General features: G+C 30.9%; 1 protein-coding gene across 1 annotated transcript in view; it reads right to left on the bottom strand.

The window, feature by feature from the left end:
• The window catches only part of LOC133324952 (GATA-binding factor C), a 67,859-nt gene that overhangs the window by 31,708 nt on the left and 18,237 nt on the right, over window positions 1-17,914 (bottom strand). Inside the window, exons 2-5 of the mRNA XM_061533779.1 lie at window positions 13,740-14,023; window positions 12,475-12,812; window positions 12,043-12,348; window positions 11,849-12,003 (exon numbers count right to left, since the gene is read on the bottom strand). Coding sequence (XP_061389763.1) covers window positions 11,849-12,003; window positions 12,043-12,348; window positions 12,475-12,812; window positions 13,740-14,023 — 1,083 coding nt within the window. The remainder of the gene's footprint in view (window positions 1-11,848; window positions 12,004-12,042; window positions 12,349-12,474; window positions 12,813-13,739; window positions 14,024-17,914) is intronic.

Below are 17,914 nucleotides of genomic sequence, written 5' to 3'. Positions count from 1 at the left end.
CCTATTTTCCCTACTCACACATCAAACATGTATTGGCAACATACATGCCTGAAATACCGCTTCAAACCTCATGACCAAAGGAAACCTTATGAATATACGAAGGAATATACGAAGACAATATCGAAAACCCTGCATAAGGTTCCCTGATTATTTTTTTCGCCTCAAGGATACAATTATACAAGGATACAAACTAGGTGGGGAAAAATGTTTCTCAACATGGGACCTCTAATCCGTACTCACACATCAAACATGTACTATATTCAACAGGTGTGCCATAAAACCTCTTCAAACCATGTGACCAACGAACGGCAAGATACATTTTGATGGGAAATTTTCGATTTTATTTTCGTGACTAATTTTTCTTCTCAAGGATACAATTTGAAAACTAGGTTCCGTTGGGAAAAATGTTCCTTAGGGTGTGGCCAATTTTCCATGCTCACACATCAAACATGTATATGCAGTAGGTGTGCCTTAAAACCGCTTCAAACCTTATGATCTGAGGCAAGACACAATTTGATAAAAAATTTCCATTTTATTTTCGTGACTAATTTTTTGCCTCAAGGATACGATATAGAAAGTGGGTTCCTTTAGGAAAAATATTCCTCAAGGGCTGCTCTATTTTCCCTACTCACACACCATACATGTATTGGCAACATGTATGCCACCAACACCTCTTCAAACCGTATGACCAAAGAAACCTTATGATGGAAATAAGGCTATTTTTGTAACTAATTTTTGACCCTAACAATACGAGTTGGAAAATAATTACCTTTGGCAAAAATGATCCTGAAGGACAGACAAATTTTTCACTCTCACACGGGAGGGGTGTATCATGAATATTTATGTCTCAAATTCGGGGAGAAATGTCAAGAAAAATTGTTGACCAATGGAAAATTGTCTTAAGAGCAAATATTTTTCTCTTAATGAGTTTCAATATTTTTTTTAAATAAAAAAAAATGAATATACGAAGACAATATCGAAACCCTGAATAGGGTTCTTATATAAAAACAAAACTTCGAAGAGACCTCCTATAAGTTCTTTAAAAGGATCATTCTCTAATCTTTTCGGCTTCTGACAAAATAATATTTTTATAGGTCCTATCGGAAAGGCTTTCTGCCAGTATCAGTAATGGACTTATCATGCGTTGTTAACAGATCCATGAAAAAGACCCTTGGAAACCATATTTCCATATTTTTTATAAACCTTAATTTTTCTCTAAAGTATTTTAAAACTATTTTGTGTAACATTTCTATTTTGTATTCCCCACTCCTCTCAAAGATGAATAAGAAGTTCAGTTTCATTTGACATGACAAGGTTAAGGTTAATAGTTCTTCACATCAAGTTCAGACAAGCGTAAATGATGAGCTGAGCTCAAAGCTGAGCTGTCTAATTTTGTTTCAAAAAAAAAACTATTTTTTCAGTTAGCCAAGTTAGTTACATTTTTTTGTTCTACAACTGTTAATGTCTCGGGTAATTACATGACGACGATTTAATGACAAGTGGAGTTGACCAGACAAGAACACATATTTTTTTTTATTTTCAAAAAATTTAAAAACAAATTATTTGCTTGAAGAAAAAAATCTAAAACAGAACACTAATTTTCCACATAATTTTTGGGACGACTTAAAAAAATGTAGGGAACATTTTTAGTATGCCTTATTAAAATGTGAGGTTAGATTTCATAATTATCTGTGGGGCGTTAAGGGCATTTACATTCAATTTACTAAAAATCCATTTTTAATGCATCGTTAGAAAGAACATAAAAATATGACCCTACCCGACCTTTACGAGGCTAGTAATGGAGTTATTAAAATTTTGAGTTACACCTTTTTCAATTTTTTTGTTTAATTCGAAATATTTTTGTCTTCGTATTAATTGAAACTAAAGTGAATGTTTTAGAATTGGAAGGGAGTGCTTGCTGCTATTAAACATAATTGTAAACATAACTTCTAGCAATGCCCGGTTAGTAGGGGTAGGAAGTTGATTTTTTGAGAACTACAACAACTGGTAAAAATGTGTGTTTGTGCTATTATTAATACAAACAAAGGTGGAGAGACACTTGTAATTGCTTGTGTTAGAGGTGAGTGAATGTGTAGGGGTTCACAACAAAGAGTCTCTCTTTGGTTTGTGTGTTTTTTGCTGACTAATGACCATTAAACGCATAATGTGCGTTATATATTGCTGGCTGGCCGAATAGCTGGCCTGTCTTTTTTTTATGGCTCAAATCATAAAAATTATACAACACAGCAAGATATTTACACACACATTAAAATAAAAAAAAACACGACAACAAAAACAAAGAAATAAACGCAATACAAATATTGTACTTTGACAATCCTGGAACTCCACTTATATTTAATTTCTTTTTTATGTGCATTCTGTTTTTGTTATTATTTTTTTGGTAACAATTTACGTTTGTAACAAGGCAGTCTATAACACATACATGTGTATATGATGTTGATTATTACATTTTTAGGGGTTTGAAGGTATTATAAAGCTTTCAACAAAATTAAAGGAGCCAGAATAGAAGGCACATATTGTATTTATTAAGGCAATGATAAGTCACATGTTTGTGTTTTATGTGTATTAATTTTGTGGAAAATTAGTGTCTGAGAGTTTACGATGTGTTGCTATATGCCGTCTATTTGGCATGTGCTGACATATTTTTATGATAATATAAAAAGTAATTTTTTGGAAGATTTCTTAAGAATTGAAATTTTGGGGGAGTAGGAAAAGGATAATTAAATAAATTTTATATATTTATTAAATTAAATTTTCCAAGGGAGGAAGGTTATTATCCTCTACATAAAAATTTTAAATATAACATTTTATTATAAAAAATATGGTTATTTAATAAACATATTTTTTTATTAAAAATGTTTTTTTACATAAAAATATTTTTTATTAAAAAATATATTCTTATAATAACAATACTTTTTTTATAAAAAAAAAATGTTTATATAATTATTATTTTATAAAAAAAAATATTATTTTTTTTTAATAAAAACATATATTTTTTTAATTACAAAACATATATATAAAAATATATTTTTTATAATAATATTTTTTAATTTTTTTGTAAAAAAATATGTAAATAAAACATTTTATTAATAAAAAATTTTTTTAAAAAAAAAATATATATTTTTATTTTAAAAATATATTTTTACTAAAAAAATTTTATTATAAAAATATATTTTTTATAATAATATTTTTTATTTTTTTTTTTTTGTAAAATATGTAAATAAAACATTTTATTAATAAAAAAATATTTTTATTAAAAAAAACAAATTTTTTATAATTAAAAAATTTTTAATAAAAAAAATTATAATAAAAAAATATTTTTTTATTATAAAAATATATTTTTACCAAAAAATTGTATTTTATTTTTTTTTTTTATTTTATTTATTAAAAAAAATATTTTTTATTATAATAAAAATGTTTTGCTACATAATTTTTGTGAGGATAAAGACATTTTTGAATGGTAGAGCCATGAAGTAGATTCTACACCCTTCTTACAAACCTCTTTTCTACAATTTTTCTAATTTTTTTCGTTGGAAAAAATGGACTAGAAAATCTCGCCTTTTGAATTTATTCTGCAGGAAAAAAAATTCACGGGTCCACCCTTCCTCCAACCTCACTTTTGGTTTCAGGAATATATTTTTTTCCTCTCTAATTTCCTTGGGTCACGCTTCATCTTCATCTCCCTCTCAAAATTATAACACTGTCTTTTCTTTCTCATGAAACTTCTATTTTAAATGTCTCTTTTATAAAAAAAATATAATTTCTCTACATTCCAGAGAATCCCTACCCCTCCCCCTCCTCCTACAGAATCTCACATCAAACCTTCCAACAAAAAACCAATTTTTTTAGTGTTTACATTGAAATAGACCTTGGCCAATAAATCAGTTACTCTTTTTTTAATGATGTTTATATGGATATGTATGTCTGTTTGTTGGTATTGTTTTTATGATGTGACTACAAGAACGAAGACAAATAAACAAACAAACATTTATTAGCCTTGTTATGGTTATTCGAAAGGGCTCCAAGCCACATGTCTTATGACCAAAAAACAAAAAATTCAAAAGAAAAAAGAAAAGGCTCAATGGCTAAATGGCTGGTGATGACACAACAAGAATCTGTCGAGATGACCTTTTCTTCTCTACAAAAACAACAACCTACAGACTTTAATAAGCCTTAAATGAGCAAACAATATAGGTTCTTTGAGAGTAAGAGATAGAGAGTGACGGGGAGAGTGGCTAATTGTGTGTATGTTTGTTTGCTAGCCTTTTTTTTTGGTGATCATTAAGAATGTTTTGTTTTGATTTCAATTAGCCCAGCTTAGCTGCAGCCACCACAGAGGTTTTCGAATGAACATCCTATTTATTGTTAAAACACATGATGATGATGATGCTGTTCATGTGGATGCTGTGTCTGCCAGTAGAGAAAGGACAGCAAGCACCACCATGATCATCATCATCATTATGACCATCATATAGCCTTTTTGGTGACAGTTCCCTGTGACGTTCCGTAACTGGCCAGGGGTTTTTACTACGTAAAATGTCTGGCCAGCAGCAGCAGGTTTTCTTTTGTTGTTATTGTTGTTGTTGCAGTTGTTGGTTTTTATGATTTAGTGTTTATATCTAACTGTAGTTTTATGTGTTGTGTTGTTTTAGCATCACAGGCTCAGGCCTCCCTCATTCTCTTAACATGTAAAGGTTGACTGGGCTTTGGGATATGAAATAGTTTTTTTCTTCTCTCGATTTTTTTCTTATTGTCGTTTATCGTTGTTGTTGTTGGAATTTGATTGTGTAGTTCATTGGTAAGGTTGCCTAAACTGACAGTGTGTGTTTTATGGAGTTTGATTCGTCGTTTTTTTTTTTCTAGGAATTTTGTGCACATTTTTGTTTGTGGCTCGATTTCTAGTTTAGTGGCTGGCTGGGCTGCTGCGTGTGAAGTGAAGATAGACAACTGGCCATGGTTTTAGCTTGCCTAGGTTTTTTCATATTAGCCTTGGCCTTATATTTAGGGTTTGAATTTGGTTGATGTTTTCAATTTTGAGTCGTTTTTTTTTTTGGAAGGGAACACAAAAGGTCTGTTTAGGAATTTATGTATGGAAGCCACCAGACGACGTCGTTGGAGAAGAAGAAGTAGTAGTGGCAGAAGAAGATGATTTGAAATTCCAGCTAATTTTTAACAGCATCATAAAAAACCAAAATGGAAAAATTTGGAGCCAATGTAAAATTTGGTTGTAAGGTAAGTACGTGAGTTTATTTTTTTGGGGGAGGGGAAGGGGGTTCCAGTTAGTAAAAGCGGTGCGTGCCTGTTCTATTTTTTCGTTTGAAAATAAGTGCTTTAATAGTTAATCGGAATAGAGTATATCAAGTGCATTAAGGTGAGAGTTATGAGGCGGTGGGATCTTCAGCTTCCCCCAGCCACAATATGGCAGCGGGATTATATAGAAGAAAATTTTAGGTACAAAAGAAATGTTGAGGGAGGAAATGGGGTCATGAGGTAGACTCCTGAGCCTCATCAAAACCCTGTCCTCTTATTTTACATTACGGAAAATGAGTTTTTTGGTATATTCAGTACATTAGTTGAGTTGATTAGTTGAGGTGTTGATAGAGCTAGACAGCGGGACTACAGACGAAGAAACCAAAAAGTTCAAGAGGCCAAAACAAAGCCTTTTCTTTTTATTTTTGTAGATTTTTTTGGCGGGAAATGAATTAATCGGAGTAGAGTATATGAAGTGCATTAAAATCAAATGATGCGATGGCTAGAATTGGTCAGTAGAATTATATAGAAAAAAATTAGAATGCAAAAATAAATTATGAATGCGGGAAAGGGGTCATGAGTTCGAGTCTCCAGCCTCCTCAGAACCCTATTTTATTTATTTCAGATTTTGTTTCGATGGAAATTAAGTGCTAGCAGGTACATTAAAATCAAGTGAGGCGATGGCTAGAGTCATACAGCGGAATTACACAGAAAAAAAACATTTTAGAAGGTAAAAATAAATTTTGAATGAGTGGAAGGGGCCATGAGTTAGACTCGCCAGTCTCCTTAGAACCATTTTTTTAGATTTTTTTTTTTGGCGGAAAATAAGTGCTATTAGGTGCATTGAGATCAGGTGAGGTGATGGTTAGAGCTAGGCAGCGGAAGTTACACAGACAGAAAAAAAACTTCTAGAAGGCAAAATAAATTTTTACAAGGAATGGAGTCACGAGGAAGACTATTCAGTCTCCTCAGTACCCCATCCTATTTGCGAATACATATATAGTTACATACATATATAAAGGGGTTTCCAAAAGTAGATTTTTCGTATTAAAAAATTCATTTTTTTGGAAACTCCTTTATAGTGAAAATAGTTTTTTTTTAAATTTATAAGAGATAGAAAAAAAATTTAGTAAAGATAGAGCAAACATTTTTTTTTGTTTTTTTTTTTTTTTTGTTTTTTTAGTTATGGTTTAATTTTTTTTTATTAAATAGCTGGTGAACAAGACAAACAACAGACACATTGATGTGAGTGTAAATAAACGGGTGTTTTTGACACAGGTTTTTACAAGTTTATGGTTTTATTTGTTATTGTGTTTTAAAAACAAAAAGAATCAAAACAACAACAAAAAACTTTTTTGAAAGGAAAATCTAAATTGAAAAAAAAAACAGCAAGGAAAAATCCAAATAAAATTAAATAACATAATTTCAACATGCCAAAGAAAAATAAAAAAATTGCAACAAAATAAACACACAGAAATTCAAAAAAATAGTGGAAAAAGGCCCAGCCAGGAAGATTTATAACATTCCTTGTAAATTGCAAGCGCCTGCTTAACTTAAAATAAACTACCAGCAGCAGCCACATCATTGGCAGACTTCAAGAAACAACAACAAAAAAAAACTTCTTTAGAAACTGTCAATGACAACTAAAAACAGCCAGCCACCAAGATGTGGCTATGGCCAGACCTGGCCAAACAATGCTTAACCGTTGCTTTTAAGCTGATCTTGGCAAAAGGGGGTTTTGTTGTTGTTTTTCTTTTTTTTTTTGTGATACCCATATCAATTACTTAAACTCCATGCATGACAGCAATTTTGTGGTATTTTTTTAAAACATTTCTTCCTTCATCTTCTTCAATTTTCATCCTTCTACTTCAGCTCCTTCTTAAAGACAATGCATTTTTTTTTTGGTTGGTGGTATTTTATACCCTCTCAAATGATATGTCTTATTGTTGTCGATTTATTTGCAGGATTTTTCACCTGACACAAACAGAGAGAGACAAAACAAGCAAACAACAACAAAACCAACAACATCAGCCAATTCCAATCAATTTTATTTGCCCCCCAACAACAACAACAAAAATATTGTGTATTGTTCCAAAAAGAATGGTAGTTTTTGTGACAAAAAGTTATTTCTTGAATGCAAACAAACAACCAAAACGAACGAACAACAACAATAGTAACAAACAATGCGAATAACAACAACATTGTGCACACAAACAAACATATGTTCTTACGCCCTCAATACGAATAGATAGATTATCTTTTGCTTGAGCATGATGATATGGGTTGGGATGTGAAAAAAGTTGGTGAGAAGGAGTGAGAGAGGGAAGGTGGCGGGGGAGAGAAATGGGAGGGAGAGTGATGTTAAGCAGCAAGAAATTCCCAAAAATGTTGACAATTTTGTTTGTGTGAGAGAGGGAGAGTTAAAGAAAGGGATTGCAACTAATGGTTAGCAAACACAAAAGACTTAAGACACAAGCGTTGGGTGTTTTAAAGGTAAAGAGTCAGAGAGAGAAAGAGAGCTCTAACAAATAACGGGCTTTCAGTTAATAATGAGTGCAGTCACAAATAAAAGACTTAAGACACAAGCGTTGGGGATATTGAAAGGGAGAGAGAGCGAGAGCGTGCTCTATCAAAATAATTGCCTTTATAATAATTTGTGGGGAATTTTAAATAAAATTAAAAGAAATTTGTAATTAAGAAAATAAAAAAGAATTGTAATAAAAAAAAATAAAATTAATTAAAAACAAAAAAACTGTTGATATAAAAATGTTATCGGAAGAGTGTGAAGTAACATTTCTTAGCCAAAATGTGAGAGAGAGAGAAACGGCAATTAATGGGAACGAACACAAAAGACTTAAGACACAAGCGATAAGGACTTTTTAAGAGAGAGATAGAACTATAACAAACAATGAACATTAAATAGAAATTAGATAATTTTAAATTTATTAAAAGTAAATTCGAATAAAATGAAAAAAAATAAATATAAATTTTAAAAATTAAATATAATTTAAAAATTAAAAACAAAAAAATAATTCAAATATTAAAAACAATTAAAAAGTTTAGAAAATAAAATGTTCTATATGGGAGAGGAAAGGGAAGGATAATGATATAATAAAAAATCCCCAACATGTGGTGAGAGAGAGATAGAGCGCCAGAAAAAGGTTTGCAACTAGTGGGGGACGGAAACAAAAGACTTAAGACACAAGCGTTGGGAACTTTTCATGAAAACTCTAGCTAAGATGTGCTTAAAATAAAAATCAAAACAAAAATGTTATATTTGAGAAAACAAAAAAAAAAATAAATTCGAAAATTTAAAAATTAATTTATATTCGAAAATTAAAAAAAATAATTTAAATTCGAAAATTTAAAAAATAATTAAAATTCAAAAATTTTAAAAACAATTTTAATTTGAAAAAATATTTTAAATTCGAAAATTCAAAAAAAAAAAAAAATTAAATTCGAAAATTTAAATAAAAAATTTTAGAAGCAAAAATCATTAACTAAATAATATTTTCAAAATAGAATATAAAAATATAAATTTGTATAAAAAATTAAATATATATAATTCGATATATAAAATATATTATTTCTAAAATAAAAAATATTTTTCCAGATTTAAAAAAAAATATCAAAAATTTATAAAATTAAAAATGTGGAAAATAATTGTTCAAAATTAATACAAGATGTATATTAAAAACATATTTTTAAATTTGTTTAAAAAGAATCGAAAATTAACAAGAAATATTTAAATTGATATTTTTTTGTTTTATCGAATTTTATTGTTACAGCGTAAAATGAAAGACTTAAGAAACAAACTTTTAAAGAGTCGAAAATGAACAAAAAATATTTAAATTGATATTTTTATTTTATCGAATGTTTTTGTTACACGCCATAATGAAAGACTTAAGACACAAAGTGTTTATAAATATTCAATTGTAATTTAATTCCAAAAGAAAATATATTCTTTCCTGAAACTGAAAGTGTGAAGACCATTTTTCGTTTGTTATTCTTCCCATTTATTTTTGCTTGCTCACAGGAAAATGACAATAACCCGCCATGAATTGTAAGTCATTAATTAACGGCTTGATAAACTAACAAGGAAAGCTATTCTTTACCAACTAAAAAACAAACCATCATCGCCTACAAACCACATTTTGGAGAATGAAAATGTTATTTCCAGTTTGTTTGAAAGTTTATTTTTTGTTGTTGTTTGGTTTTTATTCTTAAACTCCTGCTGCTGTGGCTGCCGTTTGCCAGTTTCAGGTTGCAAATAGAATAGAATATTTAAAACCGGCCAAAAACAAAAAAACGTAGCAGGTGTTATACATCGTTAACAACTGCAAGCACTTCCGCGCATATTTCAACGGCTCACAACGGCGACGGTGAACAGACAGACAAACAAACGAACAGAAATAAACTAATGTATGTATGCAGCAAGTATGTGGAAGTATGGCCAAACATGCTTTGTAGAATTATGTATGTTCGCCGGGTAAAGTTTTGCAAGTTTTTTGTGTGCGGTATTTTTTTTGGAAAACATTCTTTGCAAAAAAAGCATTTGTGGTGCCTTAATAAGCCACAGTGCAATAAAAATAAAATTTGTGGTAAGAAAAAAACTTTTTTCACAACATAAAATATATATTTTTCTTTCTACTCAATGGGGATTTCTATGGGAGTTAGGGAAATTTTTATGTAAATTAAAGGGAATGGGGTTTTGTAAAGATTTTTTGGTAGGTGGGGATTTTAAGTTGATGAATTGAAAATATTTTTTTTATTTTTCCTGTCAATTCTAAATATTTTCTTTTATTCTTCTCCTTAATGTTTGTTTGTAATTTTCCCTAATGCTCACATATATATGTTATGTACGTGGCCATAATTAACCTGTAATTAACGCAAGCCTCATAATCATAATGTGCCTGACTGACTGCCTCCCTGGCTGATGATGATGACAAACTACTCCCCGGACAAGTTGCAATTAAAAGCATTATTTCTGTTTCTTGAAGAGACTACTCCAGTTTTAAGACACTTGCCTGTCTTGCAATTTTTGTTGTTGTTGTTTTTATGTTCGCACAATTGAGAAAAAATAAACACAAAGGGTTAAGGCATGTAACGGAATGCAAAATAACAATGCCACACAAAAAATGTTGCACATTCACCATTGTCACTGCGTAGAGCAGCAATGCAGGCCCACGAGAGAGGCCGGAGCTAGATGACGAAGGTTCACACGCCGCCACACACTCATACATACAACGCCAACTACCAAGTGACGTGTAATCATTATTTGGCAAACAATGGTTTTGAGATTTTTTTGAGAATTTTTTTGTTGCTGGTGGTTGTGGCGGAGTTCATGCTCAAGTGCCCCGCCACACTGGATACACTTTATTTACAATCTAAGTACCCTGGGTTTCGACTTCTTTGATACAATTTTGGGGTATAGTGTTGTAGGCAAATAAAATGATGAGAATGTGGAGTAAAGCATTTTTTACCGAACACAGAGGAAGAAGCTTGAGGCATGAGTAAATGAGAATGACTGCAAACATGTCAAGTACACTGAACCAAACAAAAAAAAAAAAAAAAAAAAAACACAATAAAAAATATTTTTTTTAAATACAAAAAAAAAATTAAATAAAAAAATATTTTTTAAAGAAAAAAATTTATAAAAAAAGCTTCACAAAAAATATTTGGAAAAAAAATTAGAAAAAAAATATTTTTTTTTTAGACATTTTTGGATATCCTAAATTTGTTTTAATCTTTAAAATGTTTTTTTTTTTCAAATTCCCTGACATTTAATTCCTAAATTGATAAAAAATCTAAAAAATATTTTTTTTTACTAAAAGTATTTTTTTCTTACTAAAATATTTTTTCACAAAAAAATATTTTTTAAAGAAAAAAATTTTAAAAATTCCAAAAAAAAATTTAGAAAAACAAAATTTTGTTAAAGGTATTTTTTTCTAACTAAAATATTTTTTCCCAAACAATAAAAAAATATTTTTTTAAAGAAAAAAAAATTAAAAAAAATCCAAAAAAAGTTGAAAAAAATTTAGAAATTTTTTTTTTTTTTTTGTTAAAATTTTTTTAATTTTCTAGATTTGTTTTAATATTTAAAATGTTTCTTTTTCAAATTTCCTATCTTTTAAATCCTAAATTTATAAAAAAAAAATCAAAAAAATATTCTTTTTTACAAAAAAAATATTTTTTTCTATCTAAAATACTTTTTTCACAAATAATTTAAAAAAAAAATATTTTTTTTATAAAAAAAATCCTACAAAAATTTACTAAAAAAATTCTCAATATTTGTTGTCAGGACTTAAGGAAACCAAAACAAAAACTTAGTTATTTAAAAATACAAAAAATAATGTTTAAAAAATCTTAAAATCAATAAAAAGACAATTAAAAAAATATTGTATATATATAAAAAATATCAAATAAAATTAATAATATTCAAATAAAAAATATATGGTGTTTTTGTATGTGTGTTAGTATTTTATTTTTTTTTTTAGTTTAATCCACCCACACCATTACACAAATATTTATTTAATTTTTTTATTTTTGCGTGCGTGTGTGTGTGTGTCTTGCTTACCAGCACTTGTCCTAGGTTTTGTACGGGCCGGCTTAATATCACCGCTACCACTGGAGCCCCCGCCACCACCACTCTGACCCATATTGCCCAATAGCGAAGAACCACTCATGTTATGACTACTACCACCAGCACCTCCGCCAAGACCTCCACCCATACTGCCACCGGCCGATGATGACCCCGAACCCAATCCCGACGAACCCATACCACCACCAGCACCACCATGATGATGCATATGATGACCATGACTGTGATGATGATGATGGCGGGCAGCTGCTGCCGCTGCCATTGAGGACGATTGGAACATAGCGGCCGCCGCCACTTGTTGCTGGGCATGATGATGGGCAGCATAGGAGGCATAGGTGCCATCATAACTATTGGCAGCGGAATTGACATTCGTGCCATTGCTAAGACCCATTGAGCTACCATAGGAGGCTTGGGCCGTACCATCGAATAGGCTACCGGCAGCATTGCCAAGGCCATTGAGCAGAGCATTACTGCTGCTGCTACTGCTGGAGTGGGCGGAATGATGGGCGGTAGGTGTGGTGTTATTACTGTTGTTGGCAGAATTATTGTTCGCGTTATTGTTGTTGCTGCTGCCGGTCGTGTGATGTGAGGAGGCCGATGACCTTGATACGGAGGCTCCTCCACCCACCGTTGAGGTGGCTGAGGCAGAGTTATGCGTTTGATTGTTGCTGTTGTGTTGTGTATTGTTGGCATTATTATTATTTGTTGTACTGTTATTATTGTTGTTGTTGCTATTGCTATTTGTGGCTGTAGTACCTTCACGTTGTTTAGGTGCTGAGGATTGTCCACCAGCTCCTGCGCCACCACTGCCGCCACCATTGTGCAGCGATGAACTGCTACCATTTTGTATGGTGGGTTTGATGTCCAAAGCACAGCTGGTATCGGGCAGGGAACTGCTACCCGTTGCCTGGGCCTGATGCATGAAGGCATTTACCACAGCCTGGAAAGAAGAGGAGAAAATGTAATTTTAATAAAAAATAGATTTTAGAAAAATCATAAAAATGAAAATTGAAATTAAAAAAAATCTTACAAATGAATTTTTTTTCAAAAAAATAAATTTTTTATAAAAATTGAAATGTTTATAAAAATTCATAAAAAAATAAATTTTTATAAAAATTCATATAAAAATGAAAATTTTTTCATAAAAATTGAAATTTTTTAAAAATTCATAAAAATTGCAATTTTTATAAAAATTCATATAAAAATAATTTTTTTATAAAAATTCATAAAAAAAAAATTATAAAAATTGAAATTTTTATAAAAATTCATAAAAATTGAAATTTTTTATAAAAATTCATAAAAATTGAAATTTTTTATAAAAAATTCATAAAAATTGAAATTTTTATAAAAATTCAAAATAAAAATTGAAATTTTTATAAAAGTTGAAGTTTTTATAAAAATTCATAAAAATTGAAATTTTTATAAAAATTTATACAAATTTAAATTTTTATAAAAATTCATAAAAAATAAAATTTTAATAAAAATTCATAAAAATTTTAAATTTTTATAAAAATTCATAAAAAATTAAATTTTAATAAAAATTCATAAAAATGAAATTTTTATAAAAATTCATGAATTGAATTTATATAAAAATATTTTTTATGAATTTTTATAAAAATAAAATGACATTTTTATAAAAATTCATAAAAATGATTTTTTTAAAAAAATTCATAAAAATGATTTTTTTATAAAAATTCATAAAAATTTAAATTTTTATAAAAATTCATAAAAATTGGAATTTTTATAAAAATTCATAAAATTGTTTTTTTTTGTAAAAATGCATAAAATTGAAATTTTTATAAAAATTTATGACAATGAAATTAAATTTTTATATTGTTGTTTTTGGTTTTTTTCTACAAAAATTTACCTGATATTCGGATGGACCGGTTTGTACTGAATCGGGCGTTGAATCCTTTGGCGGTGTGGGAGGAAATGGAAATGAATGCTGGCCGGTCGATGTCGTCTGATGCGTTTGCCCCACCTGACTTAGCTTGTGATCGACCTGGGGCTCTTGGGGACAGGCAAACGGACTGCCCCATGGACTGGCGGGTGCAAATGATTTATGTTCGCTGGTAAGCCATGAGCTAAGAGGCGTATGGAAGTGAGGCCGACACATTTGCGGTGATGTGTGTGAGGAGGGCATACGGGATGCTGAAAGAAAAAAAAACAGAGAAGAAAAATAAATTTTTGATATAAATAAATTGTAAAAAATCATAATAAAAAATAAAAACAACAACAATGAGAAGAATAAGACAATAAGATATTAAAAGGTGCGAGATATGCCAGGCATTAAATCAATTACCATACATACACAGCCGGAATTTTGCAGGGCACAAAACACCAAACCAAGCAACAAACAAACAGATGTTGCTACACAATGTGCAACAAAGCGTTTACAACATGAAAACAACAACAACATCAAGTTGTGTTTGAGTTGTGTGTTTGCATTTTGAGACCAGAAGCGATAACGATTTATAATAAATGATCTTTTCATAAAACTCAAAATAACGCCGACACCACCGACCTCAATGCAGGTCCCTGGATGGTGTTGACGATGCGAGAGTAACCAAATGGAAGCTTGACTGGAGCAACAGAACAAAGAGTAGGCCAAGCCAGGCGAGTGTTTTAATTTATGACTCTCCACCAGGTTATGGTGGAACGCAAGGAAAACTTCGCCACTCCACCACCACCAACAACAAAGTTGACTATCCGCCGTAATCATATGTTGGGCCAAGGAAGCCGCACACTTACTATTGCCGATTACATAAGTTTTGCCTTAGTTTATGCTGTCGTCATAAATTGTTTAATTTGTATCATAAACCATTGCGTTAAACCTTCTTGATACCCTTAAGTTAGGAAAAGCAGATCAATCGATCATCAATCCTCCGAACGGCAGTCAATCGTATACGAAAAGATTGGGATCAAGCCAATGGATCCAGCATCGATCTTTCCATGATCCATACGGATCAAATGCAACAAACAATGCTTATTTGCCTACCAACAACATTTGTCCTTGCCACATATTTTTTTAGACTGCCATGTGGTGGCCGGCCGATCGGTGGACTGGCTGACTGGCATCACCTTCCTTTAGTCCGACTCAAAGTGTAAGCTAATGTTTTTTCGAAAACTATAATTTGGCGGACACCAAGTGAGATTTATGTGCATTTAAATTTTTGCCGCAACTTCTTTGGCATTATGGTATTGTTGTTGGTCATAGCTGTAAGCCATGTTGTTGTAAAGCTCTTTTTTTGTTGGAGTATCAATAATAATCATAATAACGGCAGCAGCCACAGCAGCAGCTGCTGCCGCTTTATGTGGATTAGCCATAATCTGCAAATATTTTTTCTTAAGGGGTGCAGTTATGTTTTATTATTTTTTTGCGTTGTTGTTGTTGCTGCTGTTGTTTTACAATCATTATTAATATAATTGTGTTATTGTTATTTAAGAAAAAATACACACACACAAAAATAATTAAATAATTTTTTCATATATAAAAAATAAACCCATGACCCAAGAGAGAGAGCCTTAGGAGATCCAGCCAAGAAAAATTAAAGGCAATTGAAATAAATTTTGAAAACAATTTCCAAAAAATAAAATAACATTTTCTCATATACAGATGGAACACATTTGGAAGGCAGCCATACACATGAAACACCTATTTGAGGCTCCCATACATACGAAACCATTTGTAAGACTCCTGTAAACCCCTTCCTCTTAAATAAAGTGTTACCTCTGTCAAGATGGATTACCATAGATTATGACACACATAAGGTGTGTAAGCTTGTGTGTATGTGTATGCAACCAACCGGTGGCATGCCACACTGTAACACCAAGAATGGTATGGTCTAGCTTTTTTGCCATGGCACATACATCATCATTGGCATCACCATCATCATAGCTTCTCTTCACTTCATTCCAGTACACCATACTGCCATACCCCATCATACCTCCATACCATACCATAAGTAACAAGTTCGATCTTCACCACAGATAATTCCCATTTGATTACGCTAATAACAGTGCTTTGGACAATATTATGTGTACGTGTTGCTGATTATAGATATTAGGCCAAGGAAGAGAGAAAACTAAAATGCAAGGAAATGAAAGAAGAAGAAGAAGCAGAAAAAACAACAACAGTGGCCAAAAGCTGGGCACTCACTGCAACTACTACTGCTCCCTATTGCATACTTGGCTTTGGGCTGATCATCATAATAATAACAACAACAACAAAATATTATTATAATCACAAATACTATGATCATCAGCCGCATCTTGGCTCTGGCCTCTCATGATCATTGCCAAAGAAATTGTTTTTGTTGTTATTGATAACTTTGTTGTTTTCACCACTAACTGTAATTTGTTGGTGTTGTTGTTGCAAAATCATTGATCACTGTAATCCATATTTCCAACTGAGGACTGGAATGGAAAATGTGGCATGAAATTGTTTTTGACGGAGAGAAAAACAGGAAACAGTAGTAAGAAGTTGTGGCCAAGGTTTAGAAGCTTCTGGCGGAACTTTTTTCTTAAGAACGAGAAATTAGAAGGAAGCCAGAGGTAGCTTATGCTGGACACAATGTTGTGGTGTTGAAAATCCAAGTCTTAAATATAAAATAAAATTATTAAATCCGAAATTCAATTGTTATGAACGGTGAGAAAAGAAAAGAAACTAAAGAGAGAGAGAGAGAGAGAGTGGGAGTAATTCACAAAGCGGAAAAATTCTTTATATACGAAATCACCATAAAGAGAAAGAACTTAAGCCAATAAATTAAAAAAACTCCGATTATGATAATAGTTCCTAGATTTTAGGAACAGTATACATAGTTTGACACTGACTGCAATCGGAGGTTAATTGCGAAGGAGTTCAGGGCAAGGCATAAATATCAGTAAACATAGATTTTAGGAAATTTTCAAATAAATTAAAAGTTGGTGAAGAAATCAAAATGAAGAGAAAAGAGCTTAAGGCAATAAATCACAAAAGAGATACAGATTATGAAAATAGTTCCTCGATTTTAGGAAAATTATACATAAATTGAAACTGACAGATATCGGAGAGAGTACAAGTACAAGTTGAGGGCAAAGGTTCAGATCAAAAAATTCGTATTATGAAAATAATTCCTAGTTTATATGAAAATTATACATACTTTGAGAGTGAGCTAAAATTGTCCGTCTTATTTTAACAAAACAAAAAAATCAAAAAGAATGGAAAAGAATAATTAATCAGAATAATTCAAGAAGTAATTTTGTGACTGACGAAGATCGAAGAAGAGTGTTAAGGCAATAAACCAGAGGAAAGACGCAAATTACTAAAAAATCCTAGATTTTAGGAAAATTATACATAGTTTGAGACTGAGAGTAAGCGAAAGAGCGACATGCAGTGTTCCAGAAAAAGTTCACCTTTTTACAGGTAATTGACAAATTAAAAAAAAATGAGCAATAAATCTGAGGAAGAAACACAGATTATGAAAATAGTTCGTAGATTTTAGCTAGAGAGAGATAGAGTGAAGAAGAGTGTTCGATTTTTTTAACTGGCAAAAAACTTCACTTTCTTTCAGGTAGATCAGTATATGAAAAGTATAAATAATTTAATAAAAATGCTGAAGGAAAAATAAAGCTTACGAAAATAATTCCTAGATTGAATGAAATTTATACATAGTTTGAGATTGACAAAAATCGGAGAGAAGACGAAGGAGTTGAGGCCAATAAATGAGAAAAACTTAAGACTACGAAAATAATTCCAAGATTTTAGGAAAGTTATACATAGTTTGAAACTGAGAGTGAATAACAAGGAACTGCAGTGTTTCTGAAAATGTCACTTTCTCTCAGGTAGATCATAGAAAAATACAGCTTATATTCGTAAGTTGTATTTTTCCATGACCTACCTAAATTCCTAAATTTAAGAAAATGTATACATAGATTAAGACTGACAAAAATCTGAGAGAAGATGAAGGAGTTGAGGGCAATAAATCAACAAATTACACAGATAAAGAAAATAATTCGTATATTTTAGGGAATTATATGTTATTTTGGACTGAGAGTGAGTGA

This window comes from Musca vetustissima, unplaced genomic scaffold (assembly GCF_032173495.1).
Source record: "Musca vetustissima isolate MV318-11 ecotype Yass unplaced genomic scaffold, APGP_CSIRO_Mvet_v1 utg23326, whole genome shotgun sequence".
In the NCBI taxonomy this organism is placed as follows: Eukaryota; Metazoa; Arthropoda; class Insecta; order Diptera; family Muscidae; genus Musca; species Musca vetustissima.
The sequence above is the reverse complement of the archived record's forward strand: the minus strand, read 5'-3'. Positions and strand labels throughout refer to the sequence as shown.